At 39.2% G+C, this 24,656-nt stretch overlaps 1 protein-coding gene across 5 annotated transcripts in view; it reads right to left on the reverse strand.

The window, feature by feature from the left end:
• GLRA2 (glycine receptor alpha 2) overlaps positions 1-24,656 on the reverse strand; it is a 129,204-nt gene that overhangs the window by 13,869 nt on the left and 90,679 nt on the right. For 3 of the 5 annotated variants that reach the window (XM_072029206.1, XM_021269301.4, XM_021269300.4), the window contains 2 exons: positions 14,606-14,755; positions 12,625-12,744 (listed from right to left, as the gene is read on the reverse strand). In XM_072029206.1, the coding sequence (XP_071885307.1) occupies positions 12,625-12,744; positions 14,606-14,755 (270 nt within the window). The remainder of the gene's footprint in view (positions 1-12,624; positions 12,745-14,605; positions 14,756-24,656) is intronic. The other 2 variants (XM_005015173.6, XM_005015174.6) reach the window with 1 other exon arrangement.

A 24,656-nucleotide genomic window follows, 5' to 3' on the forward strand; every position in this document is an offset into this window, starting at 1 on the left:
ACAATTCCAATCACATCTTCATTTCAATTTACAGGGAAAGAAATAATCTAGGCTTTGTTATTGTTCATAATGCTGTTGCTATATATTTGACATGATAATCTACAGTATTAGTCAGTAAATTGACTCACTGGACTGCCCTTGATCATATGTTCCATTTTCTGCTCAGCAGGGCCCTCTCTAACAGCTATATATAACCAGGAAGAAAAAAAGAAAGACAGCTTTCTCTTAGATCATTACAAGATGATGTTGCATTCAGTTTTCCTGTTGCTTCAAAGGTCATAAATGATGTGATCTTTTTGCCATCACAGATAATATATGGCTGCTGTTTCTCTGACTTGTCAACTCCTCATACAGAAATCCAATACTCCCCACTTGTCATATATTCATTTCCGATGCATCTTCTCTTGCCAGGCCCAAATGAAATAGTCATTGTATTCCTACCTGCCAGCTTTCAAGTCTTGGCTTGTACGGTCCTTCCTTGTCAAAACCCAGTTGTCACGTTAGCAATCCACGAGTACTTGCAGTAAATGTAAAATCTCCTGATCTTAATTAAAATTCTGTATGCTTTTCTGTTAAATAAAGAAAATTGCTATGTACCTTAATCCATAGCCCTGCTCTTCCATAGTTTTTCAATGTCTGATTACTAAACTAATTGCACAGGCAAGTTGCTTTTATACTGCATCATGCATTTATTAGTTTTATATCACTATCAAAATAAGTATTAGATTAATCTTGTCTCTTCGCATGTATTTTGAAAAATTGTTTCCTCCGTCCAGGCAGAAGTTAAAATTACGAATGACCTCTAAAAGGGGCTGGAGTATGAAGGGTCGTTCTCAGGGCTAAGAAAGGATGAGAGCAGAGACTCAGAAAGCAGGCAGCTTAGCAGGAGATCAGCACAAGTTACAGCATATGAACTCATGTAGCTGTATTTCAGCAGAGTATCAGCAGCTGTGTAACCTGGGCTGCTGCCGAGGATGGGGAACTGCAGAGCCTTGGGACAGAAAGAGCCTATTGCTATTCCTGTCCAGAAGGGTAAATAATTGTTCGGAGTCCTTTTTACTGACCTTTGTTCTAGGAGTGCTTGTGAGTCAAGGAGAATTACAGGGTGTAAATCAGAAATACTCAGCTACAGGTCAGCACATCCACAAAGAGACATAATTCAGCTCACAGTCTCCCGGAGGAGCAATCCCTCACAAATCTCTCTTAAACTCCCTCCTGATATATTGGGCACGTTACAGAAGGAACTGTTTAAGAGCACTGATTAATATTATCAGCCACTGTAAATCTCCCAGTGTGCTGCCTGGTGCTGGCAGTGCCAGCTGGCTCTCGAGGACCCTTCTGGTCCTGTCTTCTGTGAGCCTCTGATTCTGTGTTTGTAATATGAGGAATGGAAAAGGAATCAATAACTGGCCAGGACAGGCAGCTTCCTCAACATTGTAATGCTGTTTGCATATTTAAAACATGCAAAGAGGCTAAAGCCTAAGCCTCTTTGCTTCGAAAGCTGCTAGTAAAAATGATCCCTGGGTTCATATGAATCTGGTACCAGTTCCTAAGACATTTTCACTTTGATATGGAAGACAAGAGAGGAGGACTTGGGGGAAAGAAAAGGAGAAATTCACATTGCACCACAGCCTGTCAATCACCCTGAGGTAACCCACCTTGGGATTACAGGTATCTGCCTCGGGCTAAGGCAGCCTGAAGCTTGCAGAAGAGGTAAGGAATGGTATGCCCCCCAAAATGCTTTTCTATCTCTCCTCTGCTAGACAATTCCACAGGAGAGCTTGGTTCTTGTTTCTGAGCTGAACGAAGTAGGTATTTGACAGACTCATGAGAGTTGGGATGGGCAGCAAGAAACATACTGCATAGGCAGTGACAGGAAAAAAGGGAGACTGGGAGCACTGGCTGAGATTCCACATGCAATAAAACCATCTATTAGAATCATATGGGGTTGGGAACATATTCAGGAAATAACAGCTTTTCGACTCAAAACCAGTTTAAGATAAAAACAATCATGTCAGGATACAAGTCTGATATTCAACCCTAGCTATAAATGCCCACAAGATAACTCATCAGAAAAAGGGGAAAAGCAATAACTGAACAAAACATGATGAAATCATCAGTCTGCATATGTCAGTAAAAAACAAAATAAATAAATAAAATGCTTTTACAACAAAATAACACAACATAAGCCACAAGGGAAAGTGAACAAAGATCAAAGAGCAAATAAGAAACAGACAGCACAAGCAGGCATCACCAGTATCTAGAAGTAATAAAAGAATAAGAGCATTCAGCACCAGAGCATCTTAAAAGAGCTGTTGTGTACTTGGGGGAAAAAAACAAACAAACAAACAAAAACATCCTTCGTGGAAACTTAAAAAGTCTTTATTTACAGCTAGGGAGCAAGACATCTTCTGTGCCTGCAAAAAAACTACCTTTTTTGACTATTTATTATTCTCTTTCACACTCCTGTGTGGTTCTGTACGAAAAAGTACAGTTTATACATGTACATCCTCCACATGAGCACACAGCACAGGTAACAGTAAGGGCAGAATAATAAAAGACTAACCCATTAGCAGCAAATACAGAACTGACTCCACTGCAGTTCATGACAGACAAATCTAGGACATCTCCAAAATAAGGAACAAAATGACAGTACTAAAAACATTTAAAAAAAGAACTGTAACTGCTAGCTAAACAATTGCTTCTCTGTAGGATCTGAAGCCAACATAAAAGGTGAAGATATAGCACAGTAGAACTGCCTTAGTGTTATATGATTATTATTTTATATATATATATTAATTATGGAAGCAAATAATCTTGTTTTTCTCCATTGTTTTTGTTTACTCCCTTGGATGGGTCAAGGACGACAAATAGCCCCACAACCACCATCTGAGAAATGTGGGATAGCGGGATGAAGCTAGCTTATGTTGAACTCCTTAAGTGTGTTAAAATGTTCCTGCTTTTATTCACATCATTGTGCAAACATAAACACATCAGATGAGGAAAGAAAATACAAATACCAAAAATGCCTCACAAAACTAGCTCTCCTCCTTTTTCTTTCAGCCCGGCTCTCCTTGGAGACACAGTCACTGAACTCAGCCTCACTTTTTTCATGACGAATGCCAAATGTACCCTGTGAATATGCATCACAATTTGCAAAGTCATTAGTCATCCTGTTTGCTTTCATCTAACACATGGCTTTGGTTATTTCTATTCCCTCAATAACCTTGTACAAGATCCTTCTTCACTGCCAAGACCCTATTCACTCCACACAATTCTGGCTGCTCCAAAGGGCACGTGCACTCCTAGTTGCACAAATGCTGAAGAGATGGTATGAACATCCAAGAGCAAGTTAACAAAGAGTGTTTCAATAATCTATGAATCTCATTTAGAAAACTGAGAGGAAAACCACTTCTATGGTGTCCCTGATGAGAGACTTGACTATTGCCAGGTAGAAAGTTTAAGCTGAAAACAAATGCTACAATGAAGAATATGTTGAATATGCTGAAAAGGCAGAAAGCCTATTTGCAAACTGGGTTGGAAGAGCAACTAAACTAACTCTTGGTAGGCAAGAATGTGAAGTAACTAAAAAAAATAATAGAAAATGCAGATATATAGAGTGATAATTCTGAAGACAGCATGAAAATCAAGAAATGACTAATCCCCGTTAGTTTTGCTAGGCAAATCGTTACTAGAAATATTGATGAGGCCACCTGGAGTGAGAAGCATGATATCCAAACATAAAAGGCTCAGAAAGAGAACAAGAATTAATAAATTCAGAAAACCTAAAGCCCAGACATGGCAGGACATGCCAGTATGTGAGGGCCTGGGGGAAACTAACAATTACTAGGCAGACAAGCACAAATGAGATCTGGTGACCTCTCTGGGAATCACAATGAAAAGGTGATGTAGGGAGAATAATGTCTAAAATATGTTATGCCTCCTCTGCTTTTTCACCTTAGACATGAACACTTACACACACAAATGCCCACAGAATGACCTGTCTGCTAGAATACTGGCTGACTTTATGGCCTAATAAGCAAACTGCAGTTAAATAGCTGCCTAATTTGCCACTGCCATTCTATAAAGGATGGGGCAAGAGCTTGCAAAACTTACAAGAAATGTAATTGTCTTTTCTGAGAGCCACTGGATGTTTATATGATATAACTTCATAGCCTATTGATAGGACTGAAGGATTAATGAGCAAGAGCACAAAGTAATTTTCTGAAGACTCGAGTACCCACTCACTGGTGCAAATATCTGTGAACACAAGAATGTCCCCCTGAGTTTCACATGGGAATTCCTATGATGGTGGCAAGGTCATCAACCTGTCATAGATTGGACAAACTATTTGTGTAGTATTGGCACCCATGCTGCACATGCAATGAAACACATGGCAACACCCAAATACATCCTAATTAATCTAACTAGGTACCTTACAATTAAAAAAATAAATAAATAGTGTTAAGACCTAGCAGTATGTCTTCTGTACAGAAGGTACCAAAGGTTGTAAAAGAACAACCTGCTTTGTTGGTTGTGACGGACAAGTTTTCTTCATTTCATCAGCCTGTAATGGCATCACACTCAATTAGACTTTCTATAATTTCTCTTGCCTTCCATGCTCAGCACAGGAAAAAAGAACTATAATTCTGCAGATGGAGCAAACAAGGAGACTTAGTGTTTGATTTTACACAATGCTTTGCAAAGCATCAAGACTGTGAATGTGCTAGAACCTTGGTTTTTGCAGAAATATCTGTTGCACAGACCTTGCCTATCAATTTGACAACCAAGACAAAACATATTAGAAGAGTGAGACCTCCATGGAAGTGAAAAAGGAAGCTGACATAGGTTAACAGACAACAGATAGATACACTTCTTGGAGAGTTTGTGCTGGAGAGTATCAGGGCTGATCCATGCAGGTACCAACGTGGGGCTGCATCCTGAAGAGGTAATGTACGACTTGCTTTCCTATAATGGAATATAAGAGCTTGTGTTTGTGTAACTCAGATAATCCTTAATGAACAGGGTTTATGATCCCCACTCTTAATTAGCTATTCTTTTGGCAGATGAAAATTGCAGAGCACATGAAGGCAAGTCTCCACCACCAGCAGGTTTGGGAAGGCTTAACAGAAAAATGAATGAGTCGGTCCTAAGCAGAGCACTTCCACATGACTGGCAGAAAAAATCACCTCAGACAGCTTTGTGTAGAACCAATTGAAGAAAGTGAGCTGAGGCATCAAAATAAAGATTTCCTGTCACTTCAGAGTCTTGTCATAATATGGAGAAATCAAAACTTTGGCACCTCACTAGAATAACCTACACTTACATGTATGCAAGTGGATTATATGTGTGTGTGTACAAATGCACACACAGTGTCTGTGTGAGAAATTATACACACGGGTTAGAAGTTTAATGATTCAAAGAGCTATACAACACCTCAAGCAGAAGTTACAAGCTTAATGCAGAAATTTACAGGCATGATTCTCGGTTTCTCTTAGTCCACATGTTTAGGAAACCACAGCAGTGTTTTCTGACCTTTCCAATCTGTTCATCCAAGAGCTAAAAACACTCTGGCATACTTATTCTGCCAGTAACACCCAATCAACCACTGGAAACTGAGCTTACCAATAGTAAGAACACCACCAGTCCTTCTTGGCACTGATCCTGTTGGAGTACAGAAGTGTTGGGTGAGCAGACCCAGGGCCGTGCCAGCTCTGAGATGCCATGAGAAGAGCCCAGTCACAGAGAATGGAAGTGGGTAAGTGACCTGTGGCTGGCCTTGGCAAGTTTTCAGATGCTTCCAATTTGAAATGGCTGAGGACTCTGGGAAGACTCAGTAGCAAGCACTCAGAATGTGTGGAGCTTCAAGGTGTTTATTCCTCCCAGTGTAACTCGTCCTAGCCCCTTCCTCCTGTTGTAGCAAAAAAAAATCTCATTCCCTACAACCTACTCCCAGCTGGCCAATTGCCAGTTTGCTATTGCCAATAATAATAATAAATAAAATATTAAAAAATAAACCCATATTTACACTAACATCTTTCTCTAGAAGTGGATCAGGTGAAATAGACATCTCTGATCATTAAATCAAACTAAGGGTGTCAAGAATCAGTCTCTGACCAATCAGTTTGCTATAAACAATGATTAGTAATGTGAAAAAGAAATACAAAACAGTGCTGTTTTCCCTTTGGGGGGGAAAAATTAATGAGAGAAAGAAAGAAATTACTTCAACACCGCTTCTTTAAAAGTCCTATGAAAACTGGATTTTACTGGAACCCATGAAGTTTTTCAGACCTTGAGACACCATGAGGTTTCAAAAGTCTAGTTAATACAATTTGGTTTTGCACAATGTCATTTGGACAACATCATTACAGAATGCTTCACAATTAATTACATTCAAATAACAGCTTCCATCCCCTGTGGAGAACGGGATTAATTGGGTCAGATGTAAATGTGCATTTCATGGATCTTACTGAACACTTGCCCATCTCACCAATTTACCATGTAATTTGATACAACTGGTGTGCTATCCTCTGGAGATGGGTAAAGCAAGCACAGTTGCAAATCTGGGTAGAAATACACTGATATAGCAATGCTGATATTCTTAGCCTGTATTATGCTTGGCTATAACAGCGTCACACTTTCATTCTCTTGCAGAAACACTAGTTTGTGCTTATTCATGCTGAAATACTCGTCTGTTGGCTATGAAGCTTAGGACAGAACTCAGAACTGATAAGAAGTGTTGTGATTGACAAAGGATCAGAAACTGTCCTCCTCCCAGGTGTCTTCACCTTCCATTTCTCACCTGCAGTGAGAAACCCTGAGATCAGGGCCTTGTTGGATCCTGATTCTGGGCAGGAAAAGAGTAAAGATAAGGTATCTACAATGGGATAAACAAAGGAGCTAACATGGGACAAAGTTTTTTTTCCTTGACACCTTGTACAGCCTAAGCCAAAGTCTTGAGACTGCAATGTATTTTCATTCTTTTTTTGGACACTTGGGCAGGGACAATTTAGGTTAAGTGTACTCCTCCTGAAGCCTTCCTTCTTCATTTTTGATCATGAAGTGTGTATTCAACATTTTTTTTCCACTGGATTTTTTATTAAATAAGATAGGTCAGAATGCAGCCAATGAAAGAACCACCTTTTCTAAAATAATCTGGAAAACACAAGTTTATGCCTGTGTCAGGTGGTTCTTGAAAAGATATTTTTTTTGGTGTGCTTTAAAGCATTAAAAATAAGAACACTGTTTCCTGGCTCTTTTTAGCTTTCTCTGCCCTATTTTCAGTTTGCACTCTCCCCTAGGTATAATAAAAAATGAGACATTTGCACCCAGCTGGAGAGTACCTTTCATGAGCTGGAAAACTGCAGAGTTCATTTCTGGTGTATTTCCTGCTGTTCATGAGTAACTACCAAGACAAACTCACTCAAGTGAAGTGCAAACTTCAGTCCTCAAGGCTTGTCGGTTCAGAGCTGATCTTTTCAGCCACTGCATGCTGGGTAGGTACAAGAGAGGACTCAGAGCTTCTAAAGCAAGAGTAACACTACCGAGCAAACAAAAAAACTCTATCAGGTACACCTTCAGGCTTTTCCAGTCCTACCTTTCCCAGGTGGCACAGCATACTGCTATTTCATAGCTCTAGATCTGAAATTGTTTTATTGTTCCACAGCCCCTTTACACTTCTATTTTCTGTGACACTTACATCCTGTTCATATCTTACTTAGTGCTAAGGATTAATGTGCTAGGGTACTTGCAAGCTGGCCAATGTGATTCATTATTCTGCATTGTGTCCTGGCTGGTGTTTTGGAGCAGAGCCTGGTCCCTTCAGCCCCTTCTCCCACAGGGTGCTCCATGTTGCACCTTTCTGCTCATTTCAGTGAATATTAATAATTTGCCATTTTGCAGTCTTATCAGCTTCCTATCAGTTCTCTACTTCTCTGGATTTTATACCTCTATGTTAGGCATTTTTTTTTTCCACTCCTCCTTTTCCCTTATATTTTTCATAGAACTATGGATTTTGTTCTCCTGATTTTGTCCACTTGGCTCTGTCTCTACTCTGATACTTGGTCACAATAGCTCAGCTTGTATATATGAACTCTACCATCTTTTGTAAATGCTTAGATATTTGTGACTTGATACCTGGAGGTGTTTCTCAGAAACTCGTGTTATGTATTCCATAAATTAGTCTGCCTTTAGTTACAGAATGGTTAATGTGTCCTTTTTTATTATTATTTGGGTTTCAGAGTTCTCTCTTTGGAAATATAACTGTCCTTTTTCTCTTCTGTTTCTGAGTTTCAAATGAAGTATATAAAAAAAATCCATCATTGCATAGTGTTTGAAGCTATAACACACATTAATCACAGATATTCACTTATTTTGTTTTCCTAGCTTCTTTCTTACAATATTGCAACAAAAACTTTAATATCATTTTTCACAACACTTGTAAACAGCCCCTTATTAAAAATAACAATAATAATAATCCCTCTTCCACTGTCTCTTTGTCTATGCTTGCTTTTTACTGGAAAATCTTCTGAACACATTTGTCTTACTAAATTTTTTTGACCCATTGCTTGTATACCACCCTCCCTTGGCTGAACATCTTTGTTTCCTACAGGTTACTCTGTCTTTTAGGACTCTTGTCACTCTTCAGGCTTCTGTCTAGAGCTAGACTAAGAATTTCTGTAAAAATATTTTTCTAGTTTGAAACAATACTTTTGTTTAAATGTTTAAACTCACTACAGTAAGCCTATTTAATAAATAAAGATACTTTGATGTTAACTAGGGCCAATGCCAGTCTATTCATGCTCACAAAGATAAACAAGGACATTCAGATGAAGTTGCAAGGGGAAAGAGCAACGTGTTGGAATGTATTGTACCTATTGCTTAACTGGTTCTGTGTGGTTGTATATGGGACTGCTACTTCAAGATAATGATCATTTTAGTGTATTTATCTTCTGCTAGATTTTTTCTGCACAATTACATTAAAGTGCTAATGCAATTGCCCTGGAGAAGGAAAATAACCACAATATCTTGAGCGTGTTTATCTACAGCAGGAGCTACCCACTCTTTAATCCGCTAAGTAAGCAAGATGTCAGAGAGAGAAAAAGCCATTCAGACTCTGATTCCTATTTTTCACAATGAAGCTCATGTGCTAGAGCTTGCTCTGTGAGTACCAAAAATAGCACAGCAAAGAGGGCTTTCCTTGAGCACTTCCATTATTCACATGATGCGGCATCTTACATAACGCAAACCCTGCACGTTATCCCACCGAGTGCTGTATGCACAGATGCTAGTGGACAAAAATTTCCATTGGGGACAGTAGTAACAAGTGCTTTAAAGGCAAATTCAGGATAAAGGCAGTGATTTTTTTGACTGGCAAGTCTAGGAAAGCTCAGAAAATTTACTGGGGGTCTGGTGGAGGGATTTTGATAGGATTAAAATGGCAGAGATGGTCTTTACTGCTCAGTGCGTGCTTCTCCTTTTTGAAGATGGAAACATTTGATCACCTTGACAGTTGCAATGGTTTTGTTCAGGGTACCTGCCTGCCCACCGGCAGCTCCATCCAGAGATCAGTCGTTCTCTGGACCACTTGGCCAGCTGCTGCCACCTCTGCTTAGCGGAGTTATCCTTTGCTGCTGTAACCACTGAGTCTCAGTCCCAGCTCTGTCATTCGAAAACACCATTTGTGCCTCCCTCTGCTAATCTGCATGCATCTGAGCCCTGCTGGCTGCAGCACTGTTATTTGTATTGCTCTGTGTTCCCTGCACATGGGATTAAAGTCTGTCACAGCTTCCAGCTGCACAGTTTTTTGCTCAAGCTACAAAGTATTGATTTTAACACTAACAGTCCCAGACTTAACCCCTACTCTTGGCCACAGAATAATTTAGGAAGTCATCTCTGAGATGCTGGTATGAATACCAGTGTGCTGTGACTCATTTTTACTACTGAACATATAACATAATAATTGCAGTTTTCAAAAAGGGATGATTGAGTACATGTAAACAGAGTTCTGCTTTTCTGGAAACACATCATTTTGGAAAATAAGAAAATCTTGCTCGATTATTACAAATCATATTTTAAAAATAAGTTGTTTTCTTTCAGTTGATCTGGCACTAATAAAATTTAGATTCTAATGTAATGAAACTGTACTAGATCTTCAGTGCCATCAGACTCATGGCTTCTGTAGCCTCTACACTATATATACAAAAAGTGGTCATATACATTAAATAAAAGCCATTTCTCTCATCAGTGAAATATAATTACTCTTGGATGTTTTTCACTGTGAGCAGGAAGACTACACAAATCTTTAGGATAAACATTGAATATTTCCTCCAACAGAAACTGCACGGGGGGGCACAGACAAGTTGCAGGTCTGAGTAGCTGAGGACATAGGGTTTTATTCTGTATGAAAGGTGGCAACTGGTCCTGATAGTGCAATCTTTTCTAATGCAGTGACAGAAGAGTGGTTCAGCTGTAAATACAATTTCTTGTACACCAACAATGCAGCCTAAGCTTTCCTAGAGAAACATTAACCAGCCTGACTTCTAGTTTCAGAGATTTGACAGGCTCAGGTTTGTTGTGCTTTTGTGCAGTGCTCTGAGGGTTGCAGCACTAAGAGGAACAAGACACAGAAGTAGCGATAACAAAAGCAGTGATAGAGGTGTAGGTTTACAAAACTGTGAACAGTCTTGTTTTGCAGATCTAGCTGCTTAACCTAGGAATCTTGCTCAGGCATGGCTTGGTCCTTATTTTTTCAAATTAGCACTGAATGATGCAGTATAAATATTCAATCACCCCTCTTTTCCACTCTTTCTTCTTGACTATGTCACAGTCACTTGCCTGTGAATTTAATGTTTGCATTCACCATAAGCTCTTAGTTCAGCGAGCAATAACTAAGCAAGCCAAACTCCCTGCTTGTGAGGCTTCTTGTGGCACCACAGGCTATGTTCCCCTATGCACATAAGTGTCCTTTTCTTGAGCAGAAAAGTACAGAGCTGCACCTATGGCAGCACTGCTCCTGAAACCTCCATCTTGATGTATTTCCTGTGTTCACCCTGCTAGAGCAAAACACCTCTGTGTTGGGAGTTCTCTAGGGGAAACCAACTCCAATACAGCTCCAGCTCTTAGGGATTTACAGCAAAAATAAATAAATAAATAAATAAGATAATAAAATAAAATAGATATATATAGTCCCTATTTGTACAGTCCTGGATGTAAATATAACACCAATATTAAAAAAATATATATGCATGTATATATATATATAAAAAAAAAAAAAAAAGAGAGAGAGAGATTTCTTCAAGCTTCCCTTAGGCAGAGGGTATCTGTGTCTTATGCGAACCTTAGCTGGGCTACTTGTACTAAGTGACTGATAAAATATACAGCACTGACTACTTACTTGGACTGTTTTTGTAGATGTATGACACCAGCTTTCAACTGGCAGCACAGTAATACTGATTATATCTTCTAGGAGACACTAAAAAAATATTTTTGTATTCATTCCTGTATGTGTGTAAGTATGACTATTTCTACAGTAGAAATAATGCAGAAATGAAGGCTTTCTCCTATTGTTTGATACTGTAGCTCTTTAAGAGAACAATTTATTACTTTGCAAGCCCTCTATCCTAATTTTGCTGTGTAACAGGAGCAATGTTTTTCATTTTGATTTGGAAGGCCAGCAATTCCCTTTACAGTGTACAAAATCCACTGAAATCATATGAATCTTATAATCAAATGACTTTACGGACCTTGATCAAAGTAAGGCCCATTACAGCTTAAAAGCTCTTCAGGCAATGATTTTTTGTTATTGTTGTTGTTTCGGAAAACCAGGTCCTGAAAGATTTAAATTCCAGACCCATTTTATTTAAACGAATGAACCAGTAGCAAGCAGTGAGCTGCACACTAAACTCGTTTCTCTCTCCATCACTGATTTTATTACTTCCACAACTCACCCGTAATCTGGATCTATCAGCTGGTATTGTATTGCTTCAGATCTGCTACACATCACACTGTGTAAAAGATTTCAGCCCCATGGCTCTTCTCCAAGCAAGTAAAAAGAAACCAATGAAATACAGTTTTTGGTTCACAGCTATTCATACTCCACTAAACAAGGTTTAGGACAAGATGAGAAGGAACAGTGCGGGCATACAGGCCAGGAATAAATAGCACACCAGTAAAAATGTATTTCATTATACATACCTAGTTTGGTTGGACTGCACTCATCTGAAAGATGACACAGTGTGGGGTTTTCTGTCTCAAGGTATTCCTTATGCTCCTGCTTCATGGTCTCCCTCCCTCCCCCGGCCATCCCCACCCCACAGCTCCTCTTCCCATCAGGTTAAACAGGGTAAGCCTTCAGAATATACATGCACTTTGCTTAGGTTTGGAAAGGGAATTGCACAACCCAACCATGGAAGAAAAGCAATCATAAGGAAGGGCCACAAGAACGTGCAACATGAAACTGCTGTTCATGCTGGGGACAGTACTGAATATCTTGTGGGGACATTTAGCAAAGAGAACACCAGAGGTTACTAGTGATGCCATGAAAATCATCCATTCCGTTGATTTATGACATCACTGTGCATACAAAACCTCTCTCTTGCTTTCTCTTTCTCACTACGGTTTTACCCTCAAACTTGAATTGCCGATCTGATTCACTGTCCCATATGCTGATGACTCTTTGCTCCGCAAGCCATTCACGCGCCTCACGGACTCGACGCTTTCATTCCCAACAGTCATAGTCTGTGCCTGTCCCCAGATTGTCAGCAAGAATGAGAACAGCACAGTGGCAACACAACGACATACGTACACAACACGCAAAGAGAAGAATGGTTCTGTTAGAGAAGACCATCATGCAAAACAACATGAACCACTTTCAAAGCAAAATAAACTGAGAACATTGTGAGAGACAAGCTCAGGTAAAGAGATACAGAAGATGCCTCATAAAGAGATGGCCTCAGCATCACTATTCTCTATTTTGAAATTTGTGCAAACATTCATAGGAAAAGTGATAGCAAGCCTGTGCAAATGGATGTGTCTCTTACTCCAACAGAATATTTCACAGTATTTAATTATGGCATTGCCCATTTTGCATAGAATTAGGCGGTATCTTCTGGTGATTAGGTCTTAAGTATCTTTCTCTTAATAATCACTAAAATAATCCTTCCCATAGCAGATGAATGATGACTGCCCTGGACCAAAACTTCATAATTTTCAAGTGATGTCACTGTCATAGTGTTACCAGTAGTGGCTGCTTGCCAACTAGTTTACCACTAATGAAGACATCATATCCCAAACTGAAATTACAGACCCAATTCAGCAGCTTCTGCTGCTGCTATGCAGTTTTTGGAAACAGAGTTTTCCAGTGGTGGTACCTCTGGCTTGCGTGCCTGCAAATGAGCAAGCATTTCTGTTCTCTCCTGTAATCTAATATTAACAGGAATCTCAAACCATCTGACAATAGCATTAAACCAGAGGACAGCACTGGATTGCTTCCCAGAGCGTCCATCAAATATTACATTAGCTAATGAACAATTATTAGACAGACCTGTCAAAACACAAATGCCCTATGCCATTGTTGTCATCCCTCTTATAAGGGAACCATTATCTGTAGCTTGAAACACTTGCACAGCTTAAGTGAATATTTACTTTGCCTAGCAAATGTTCATGTGAAGCAGCAAACCTAAGAATTTCTACTGATACTAAGATAACAGTGGCACAGATACAGGAAGGATAAGATGCTATAGTGATGGGAATGATTACAACTGGACTAAAATTCAGTTTAATCTATATTCTTGCCTTTTCATTTACCAAAGGGAAAAAAAAAAAAAAAAAAAAAAAAAAGGAAAAGTTGACAGACTTCCTAAAAATATTTTTAGACTGACATCTAAGTTAAGAACAAGCCTCCCTTCTGCATTTCAGTTGCTGGTATTAAATGGTATAATCATAATACTCAAAAAGCATTTCTTTGTTTAAAAAAAATAAATATATATCAGTAACAAACTTGAAATGATAGAATATAGAAAGGAAATTATCCTAGCCCTTCCCTTTTTCTGGGTGGTCAACTTTACTGTTTTTGAGCATTGGTGCCCACACCTGCAGTGGGCTATGCTAAATAATTTCCCATTTTAGCATAAAAATCAACAGGAAAGATAGGTCTCAAGCACATGCTGATGTCAGCACATCTGGATGATATCAAAGAAATAATATTGGTACACTATCTGTGTCACTGCTTCCGACTGTTCCTTATCTGCTAGTTAGTGCCACATATCAGCATAATATTTGGGAATTAGAAGAAAATATAATGCCAGTCCAGACTGGAATAGCTAATAAATTTATGTATAAAGGTGCAGCTGCTTCAGCAATTTCAAGAAGAGAATAAAATTCTTGGAACCAGTGACCAGTCTATTGACATTTATTGATATCTTCATGAACTGCAAATAACCACACCGGCCAATTTTCATCTCTTTCTCAACACGTAAAGCACTCAAGAAGAAATTTTAGAATAAGACTCTCCTGCAAGGGCAACAACTGAAGTGAGAAATCAACCTGTATGTCAAGAATACTGTCAGGGCAAAGTCAATTGTCCTGAGTAAAGGGCAAGTTGTACCTTGTTTTGTCTCCTTTGCCTTCTTCGAAGCCTCAGAAACTCCTTGTGCTGCCGTGAAACAAAGTTGACTGCTGCATATTCTAGCAATGCAGCAAAGACAAAGAGAAGGCACACGGCCATCCAGATGTCAATAGCTTTTACGTAGGAGACCTAGAAAGAAAAAGAACATAGCATATTATGTTTCAAACTTCTTCATAAGCTGAAGGTATTGACATGAAAAATTAAACACATTTCTGCACAGTGTGAATTCCAGTTGCTCGATTAGGTGTTTTTTATTATTATTATTTGGTTTGGTTGGGTTGAGTTTGTTGCCTTGTTGGTTTATAACAAAATAATCCATCTATTCATGGACGAGTGTCTTCACAAAGAACACACAAATTATGAGCTACAGCCTTGAGCAAAAGAATCAGGATAAGTATAACAAAACACAATTGTGTTTAAAACTCACAATCCCAGTTTATCAGAATGAATATGAATACAACACCTTTTGAAAAAAAATCCTAGAAAGGTTATATTTTTTTACCTTTTTTTCTCTATTATCAACCAATTAGCATATTGATTAAATGCCTATGTTTGATGCCTATAACCCAAAAGTAAACTCAGGGTACTGTATCGTAATGGTTTGTATGACTTCACTGATACATGTGATATTAAATATTAGATCACAGTGCCTTGACCTTTATCCAACAAGTTTATAAGTAAAAATATCTTCACAGACATTATCCATTAGAAATATGCAAATACCAGATGCCTTTTTTCTAGGAAAAGCCTATTCTGATTTGAGTTGACAGGTCCACAATATAATCAGATGTACTAAGCACAGTAATGTCACAAGATTTTTATCATACATATCACCCACACAGCAGGCCAAATAGTAGCCAATTAATGAGCTACACACTATCCTTATCAAAGGTACATTGTCCTCCATAGCTGTATTTGGTCTCTGCCTTTCTTTGTAGTCTTAGAGTTTTTAAGCAAAGATCTTATGATTAAGCAACAGCAGAATGTCTCTACTATTTATCAGATATTACACCAGGGTGGAATTATAATCATCTGACTTTTAATGTCTGCAATATATATGTGAGCTAGTTGCCTAAACTCCTTTGATATAAACAAATCAAGGAACGAAGAATACGCGTTTCTAGGATGCAATACGTCTGAGCTGTTTTAGATGTCTGCTTTAGGATGAGATGAATAACACCCTAGCAGTGGTTTTTTTGTCTTCGTGTCTGTGTATAGGAGCTTAGAACTACATGATCTTAGCGTAGATGCACGGGACTTTATGCAGTTGTCTAACTAAAAGCATTGCACACTATCATCTTAGGTATTTAGCCTCCATTTGCTAATCGAGGACAGCACAGATCTCCAGTATCATGATAACTGGTCCTCTGGAGATGTCTCAGAAACCCAAAAGCATCCAACACTCAACTGAATTAAGCTAAGAAAAATGGATTGTACCCAAACTCTGAAAAATTATAATCAACAGGCATTTAATGTCAGAGTAGTACCCTGCAGGTTAAGCAATTCAATGCAGTCAAGACATGCAGTAGACCAAAAAAAAAAAAAAAAAAAAAAAAAAAGAGAGAGCAGAAAAGAATGTATTGTGCATCTATTCTGTGCATCTATTCTAATCTAATGTTTAGGAGACCTAATCTCCACCTCAGGAGACTTCCCTCTTACCCTGAGACACTTTGCACATGCTGTTTAAATTGTCCTGGCTGTTACACTCATGGCTACCATTTCAAGACAAAGGGAAGCATGCCTATCTCTGTTAATTTTGCTCCTGTTCACCATGTGCTTAAATGACATTATTTTTCAAAGCCAGTGGAACGTTTTTTGATAACATAAGAGAATATACTGCACTATGTGTTCCAGCAAGCAATACAAGAGGAGGAACTAGCATTTAAAGCATGGCAGAAAAGATACAGAGCTCCATTTTGAAGATCCTGAACACTGAGAAGATCTTTTTGGAAGAGCCAAGTATTGTTATCCAACCTGCATCAGGAGAACACAAATTTCTGCAACTGAGGCTATAGTTCAGCCCCACACTGCAGTGCCCACTTCAGTGTTCACAGTACAGCATGACCAGGCTGGGATGGAAGAGGACCATTCAGCAAAAGTGATAGTGTGAATCTGTGCCTTTTGGTTAGATGTACCACAGGTATGCATTTCTCTCTCACAGACTGAAAAATCTTGCAAGTGACATCTTCACTGAGCAGCTGTGAAACCCAGTGAAAACTCCGCAACGTCCCAGACACTCTGTGCCACAGGCTGAAGCGCAGTAGGAATCAAGTCACTGTAACTTCTGTAAAATGCAGTTGGGTTTAGGTTGTTTGCTACCTTCCTCAAAGGGGCAGCTTGTTTTGCTTTACAAATGCCCTTAGGAGACATATTAGACATGCATAAACAGCTGGACTGTGCTGCCAGAGACAGCACAATACAGGGAGCTGAAGTCACAAGAATCGACATTTCTGACTGTGCAAATCCTGTCCTGGTGGGCTTAAAGCAGTGAGGGCAAATAATAAAGAAAACTCTGAGTTCACCTTCCTGCCACTGACACAATGCTGCCATAAATGGCATCCACACACTTGCTGAGCCAGCTGGATTATTTTAGATCCAGGCTGCTGTGCTGGGATCAGAGGATCACAATATACTTGGCCGGTACTCAGCTTGTTTTATTGTTTAGTCATTGCCACACCATGGCACAGATTTAAATGCACAAACAGAAAGCAATTGCTTCCAAAACACACTCAAAATAAATATATGGAAAAGTGCTACAATAATTGAAATCTGACCCCCTCATTTCAAATCACTTTATATCATTTTTTCTGCATATCTGTCCCTGGTATGTACAAAATGCCATTGCTAAAAATCTAAAAACCTATGCAATTTTCTGAAGCCAGAAGACTTTTTTCTATCCATCCCTATGCATGGAAAATTACATGAGTCTTTTACACCAAGACTAGGAGGTCCCCATCTGGTACACGTTTCCAGGGAAGGTTTAAGGTGGGTGCCCAGCTTTTAGGTCAGCACTTGATATGTACTGCAAAGCATACACAAAGTAAAAAATCTATGGACTTCAGGGTCTCCCTCTGCTTTAACTGACTTTTTGTCTGTATCTTCCTTCAATTGGAAAAGGGCCATAGCTACCAGTTCACAGACTGCTCTGAAGTGAGCCCCTCCCAACCATCCCTGCTGAAGCTGTGCCACTTTGTATGAAAACACATAAAAATACATTGGCTTGGGGACCGGGACCAGTCTCCTCTTTCCAGATGTAAATGATAACCTGTGGAATGAATTCATCCCGTCTGTGTCCTAAACACATGCAGTGATTGAGAGGGCCATATCACAGAGTCTTTCAAGGTGGATGAACAATTTCCTCAGGGACATGAACACAGAAAGGTTGTGAATTTGATCTACACATTCCAGGTGAATGCTATAACCACTTGCCTACCAGATGCTTCAGCTTCTCACTGTGGTATCTCACATGTCAATGAAATGCCCTTTTCTAGAAGCTCCTCAGCATTTCCCACTTATCTCCACAGGAAACTCTCCACTCAGCAGGCTCTATGATGTATCTCATTCCTAGATGCTTATTTCTCCTTTGCACTATACAGGAAACTTTTCACATCTAATTTTCAGTTAAAAATACTTCTGAATGAGGCACTCTTAGGAGCTGGGGTCTGCAAAACTGAGTACTTTGTGATAACATAAGCACACTCCTTGCTTTGGCAGATTCTTCCAACAAGCCCAAAAAGAGTTAGCACACTGTTAGCAGGTTTTTTTTTTTCTTTTCCCAGATTGCAGTCTAGCATGAAAACTGATGTGTCTGCCCAACCAAAAGGCTAACAGCACTTGCTTCAGTAGCGACCTCATCAAACAATACTTTATCTCCTTTATCTCCAGCTTCCTTAACTACTGCATCCAAGCTCTTTGAAACATAGTCACTAATGTGTACATGTTCTTGGAGAAGGTTCCTTGCCCCTAACTAAAAAAAAAAGTTTAAAAATTTATGTACATGGGTTTTTTTGTTTGTTGTTAAGCTAATGGTAAGAAATTATAAAGGGGGGGGGGGAGAGGAGCAAAATGCATCTAAGTGAAGCATAGACATCAACACCATAGTCAAAAGAACTGTACCCTAAAAATGTCAGTCTCTCATTTTTGAGCAAGTCTGGAGTTTTGGATGGCTATTTCAGGTATAGATATCTGCTTGATACAGGCCTGTGATGGTAAGATAAAGCTTGTGAGTGAGTCGTTGTTAGCTGGTGTCTTGTTACCCCACACTAACCTATGTACTATGTACTGTTACCTTAATGTCTACCAACTTTCTCATAGTTTCTCTTACAGGACAGAATACAAGGCGTACAGTAACACTACCAATTCAGAGTTTACATTATCAAGCTGCCAAGCATAAAATGTAAAAGTAGTACTGGTTGTTTTTTTAAAGCTAGACCTTGTCAAGCATTCTCTGAAAAGCCCGTAACTCTGATAGTACACTGGCTCCATTTACTTTGCAGTACTTTTAGAAGTATTTGTTTGGAAACTCTTTGTCATTCTGCATTATCATGTTCAGAAAGCACATTCAGATTTTTTTTTTTGTTGCCCTTTTCTTTCTTTAAATAGCTGCTTTGTTTTTTACTGTGTGTTGAACAGCTTTTTTTTTTTTTTCATGGTGGTGGTGGTGGTATTTAATGGTTCCCACTAATAAAACCATAAATTATATCAATTATTCAGAAACTCTGTAAATGTTTTAAGGCCAGCTCTATTTCTGTTACAGTACAAACCTCTTGAGACAACTGCTTTAACTCTCTGATCCAGTCTAAAAGGTGTAAAATGGGAATAAAGACACTTCAATTCTCTCCCAGTGTTTTACTTTGTGAAAATGATTTCAATAAGCAGTGTAAAGATCTCAGAATGTGATACAATCCATATATTCACTTGTTTTGGCTGATCTCAAAAAACAAACAAACAAACAAAAAAAACTTTGAAATGAGATATGAAGCTCAAACTCTCCACCCTCTGTTTTGTACAATGCTACATTCTAGGCAAGAATTTTTGAAGAAGCAAATTTTCAGCTACTGGGAAATGTACAATTTGGAAATAAATGTCTCTTATGCAGTCAAAAATCCCTTAGGGAAAAAAAGTCAAAGAAGTTTTTAGATTGGACATATAGAAATAGAAGTAATATTTTAAATCAAAACTGAAATCAAAGTTAAGTAAAACTGCCTTCCAGTACTAGGAATTGTTGCATTAAATTTCATTTTAGTTTTTAAATCAAAGCACTTACATGGATTTTTGTTATCATAAAATCTAAATTCATAAAGAAAGTGATAGATCTTTCATTCATATCAGCTTTACATATTTGAATCTGGAAGCACCCGCCCTAGTTTCACTGAATTTTCCAGACAGAAAATTTTCTGAATGATGAAGATGTTATCTGTGACTTCTTTTTGTTTCACCATTATTCTGTATCTCTCTTTTCACCCAAGCGTTTCACTGCCATAAATTCATATAAGAAAATGCAAATTACTTTTCCAGTCCTAAACTAAGAAAATGTAAATTACTTTTCCAGACCTAAACTTTCAAGCATTTTATATTATTCTGTTGTTGCAATGAAAATAAAAATAAAAAATTAAAAAAAAAAAAAAAAAAAAAAAAACAACAAAGAGAGAGAGAGAGAGAGAGAGAGAGAGAAAGTCTGACAGCATCAACTTTAAAATCAATAGGATTGACCTACTGGTGAGAAAACCTTCACGAAGCATTCAAGTAAGACAAGTAAAACAACTGCCCATCACAGATGGCTCTGGGACATGTTCGCGAAGGGCAATGTTTTTGCAGGACAGTAAGAGGGCAGATCATTATCAGTTCTAACCGCTGAGATCTCACTCTTTCACACAAGCATCCCTGGAAATCTAGAAAAAGTCCTCTAAATATAGTCCTCTAAATATAGTCCTCCAAAATAATCTGGTTTAATATGTTTTATTTTCTCTGTGCAACAACCATTTGGTTGGAGAAAAGGAGAAACCAGGTCAGCTTTTCTTGCCTTGAGTTGCTCAGTCTTTGGCCCCAACCCAGCAAATACCTTGGGTTAGGAGCTGGGGCTTTGCTTGGGCTTGGGAGTGAGTAACCAAGCTGCAGAAGATGCTTGGCCCCTTCTCAGTCATAATAAATAAGTAAATAAATAAATAAATAAGTCTGGAAGAAGGTGAAAACAGACAGGGAAAGGATGAGAGCATTTTTGTGATGTTTATAGTGCACCCACTACAACACAGTAATCAATAACCAAAGTAATGACAAGGTTTACTGCAGAAAGGAATATTGTCAGGCTCCAGAAGTTCAGTGTAAAGGATGGAAAAGGATGGAACGATAACAGAAGCTGTCATCTCCCAGACTGAGACTGTGACAAATGTTTGTTTGCATCTTCAAGACTTTATTGTTCACATTCTTTCACTTAAGGATTTGCAATGGAAAAGTTTAATCTATCAGAACTATTATTCTGTTACTGGAAAATAAACACTTGTACTATGGGCCTGATTTTAACAGGAGATGGTTCATTGGTGAATGAGTCCTGTGGAAGTTGTATGTGCCTGTGCTGTTTTTTAAAAAACAAAACCAAACAAACAAAAAATTGATTTTGCTTTTCCTTTGTTTCATTTTGTTATTTTTTTATTATTATTTAAATTTTACTTATTAAACTGTCTTTACTTCAACTCACAAGTTTTCTAATTTTTGTCCTTCCATTTCTGCCCCTCATCCCACTGGGGTAGGGGAGTGAGTGAGCAGCTCCATGGAGCTTATTTGCCTACCATGGCTACACATCAACATTGTCCTTCACCAACTCACTTACTTCATTGCTAGGCAGGTTGAGAAGACACTAGCCTGGCTGGTGACCTTCTTTCCTTTTCAGGTTAAATGAGGTTAAAATCAAGTCCCAGATGTTCCACTGCAGAGCCTAGCTACTATCTTCAAAGTAAAATGTTTATTTTATGCTCACATAACTGGTTTGGTTGGCTTGTTGGACGAATGGAAAAACAGCAATAACTGGTGAATGTAAAACACACTTTTCCCACTTATTTTAATAAAACAACTTTACTTTTTTAATTTGACTAAAATATCTTGTTTATTTCTTTCCCCAGAAATATCTGTTTTGTCTTCCATTTTTAATGAAATGTAGAACATTTTCAAAACAAAATAATAAACAAGGAAAGAATATTTAATTTAAAAATGCTGAAAAAAACTATCCTAACCTCCCTCCATTATTTGGATTCCATTTGAAACTATCCACCAAATCATCAGGGATTCACAAGTTGTTCCAGTCACCCAGAAATGCCTCTTTTTAGTGAATAAACTATTCATCCGATTTTATATATATATATATATATATTTTTGCTCTATTTGTATCGTGGGTTCTGCCAAGTCATGACATGAGAGGTCTCCCACCCACCACTGATGCAGAACTAAATGCTGACTGTATTCAAGCTAGAAAAAGTATGGAAAACAATTATGATTTGTTTTTCCTTCAAAGATGAAGAGTATCTTCTTATATTCTTTAAAGATGGTAAGGGAGTTAAGGTGTTTACAAGGATGCTGGGCAGGAGACAGAGGAGGTATGTTACAAAATTCAGTAATATGGCTAATAGTGATTTTAGTGTTGCTAACCATCCCAAAATGCTGCAGTAAGTATTTGGAAGTGCTGACTGACACCACTGTACTAGTTCAATCCTACTCCCCTGAAAGAGGGAGAACAAGATACTCGCCACATTTAGTCAGAGTGAAACTGGCTGTTGAGAAACCACAAGTACCCAACACTTTGTGAACCTCTCCAACACTTTGTGAACCTCTGCAACACATGGTTGAGACCTGATTCTGATGACACAGGACTGTGTTATAGTGCACTGTATCAGCAGCAAGTGATAAACTGAGCACAGAAAAGTTACTTCACACTGGAGACCACTATTTCTTTAAAGTGTGTAACTCTAATCTGTATGATATATTACAAAAAAAAAAAAAAATAAACAGGTGTACCAGGTAAAAGAAAGCTATTCTAGAGAAGCAAATACACACACACACACACACAGATATATATACACACACACACACACACAGATATATATATATATAGATAGATAGATATATATATATCTTTTAAGCATGAGCTGTGTCTGTACGTATTTTATGATCTTTCTTCTCAAACAGCATATTTACACCTCTAAAAAATGTAATCCCATAAATACAGAATCAGTTATCAGACTGGTGAAGCCAGAAGACTGTTTGTTTTTCCTTCCTAAGGGCATTCGAAGTATTGGCATATTCATCATGTGTCATTTTCTGTGATCATATGGTGTAGTTGCCTTGTATTTCTGTGGTGGGTTTACTCAGCGGGGCACCTGAGCTCTGCCACAACTGCTCTCTCACTCCCCATTCTCAAAGGAAAAGGGGATAAAATATGATTAAATGGGCTCAAGGGTTGAGATAAGGACAGGGAGATCGCTCAACAATTATCATCATGGGCAAAACACACTCTGCATAGGGAGATTAATGTAATTTATTGCCTACTGATAACAGACTAGAGCAGTGATAACCGAAAGCAAACTATAAACATCTTACCCCCATACAACCTCTTCTACCTCCCCCTTGAGCAGTGTGGGGGAATGGGGAATGGGGGTTGCGGTCAGTCCCTGAGACTTCGTCTCCACTGCTCCTTCATGGTCCCTCCCTGCCCCTGCTCCCCCTGGGGTCCTTCCCCAACTGAGCCTGGGGGGCTGCCCACAGGCAGCAGCTCTTCAAGCACTGCTCCCACACGGCTCCGTACCACGGGGTCCATCCATACCCCAGGAGCAAACTGCTCCAGCACGGGTCCCCCACGGGTGGGCAGCAGCTCCCCCCATGCCCCCTGCTCCTGCGTGGGCTCCTCTCCACGGGCTGCAGCTCCGGCCCAGGGCCTGCTCCTGCGGGGGCTCTCCATGGGCCGCAGCCTCCTCCAGGCCACATCCACCTGCTCCACCAGGGGCTCCTCCACCCATGGGGGGGCTGCAGCATGGAGATCTGCTCCATGTGGGACCCATGGGCTGCAGGGGGACAGCCTGCTCCACCAGGGGCCTCTGCACAGGCGGCAGGGGAACTGCTGCTGCCTGCCTGGAGCACCTCCTGCCCTCCTGCTGCACTCACCTGGGGGGCTGCAGGGCTGCTTCTCACTCCTTGCTCTCCCAGCTGCTGTTGCCCAGCATTTTTTTTTCCCTTTTCTTAAATCTGCTCTCACAGAGGTAGGAGCAAACCCAGTGGTTTTATTAAGCCGTGATAATGCAGGGACTAGATGGTCGCTCCTACTGGGAATGAAGTGACACTCATATTGAAATCGTACCCTCAGAATCAGACCACCAAGCATAAGCTCTCTCCATATATATTCCACACATCTCTGTTCTTTTCCTTGATCTCATTTTGTCTTCTTCGGTCTTCAAGAAATCAGTATTGAATAAGAACTCACAGCCATTTGACTGTCTTCTTTTTCCTTCAAAAGCAACCAGATTTCAAATAAAGCTTTCTACGGTCAAAAGGAAAAACAGTCCTTCTGCCCTAACCAAAAAACTAAGACTCTGCAACTGTGAACTACCCACAGGTTGCTACAACATTTCAGTTCCCCATCAATTAATCCTTCAGATTTGGTTTGTGAATAAGGAAAGTCATAAAAGCAATCTCATTTTGGAAGAAATAAAATACCAGTGTTTGTGACATTTCTCTTGTATGGATTAAAGAAACTAATCAACAGATCAGCAGAGCAGTGGTGATCAGTTTATGAAGGTGACAAATAAGGATTGATGTCCCTGCTACAAAGAAGCAGCTTCTCATTTCTAAGTAATTGAAAGACATTTATCACTCAGAAACACCCCCATACCCAGCTGGATCAGTGCAAATTGAGAATTATGTGTGGCTGCTTTAAGACATGGGCAAATATGCATAAGGGCAGCCTTTGCAGATACACAACAATGTCTCAGGTATCATTTACAATAAAAGTTTCTGAGCCTTCCTTCCTAGTGTAATATAGATAATATTT

The sequence above is a fragment of the Anas platyrhynchos genome, chromosome 1 (assembly GCF_047663525.1).
Source record: "Anas platyrhynchos isolate ZD024472 breed Pekin duck chromosome 1, IASCAAS_PekinDuck_T2T, whole genome shotgun sequence".
NCBI lineage: Eukaryota > Metazoa > Chordata > Aves > Anseriformes > Anatidae > Anas > Anas platyrhynchos.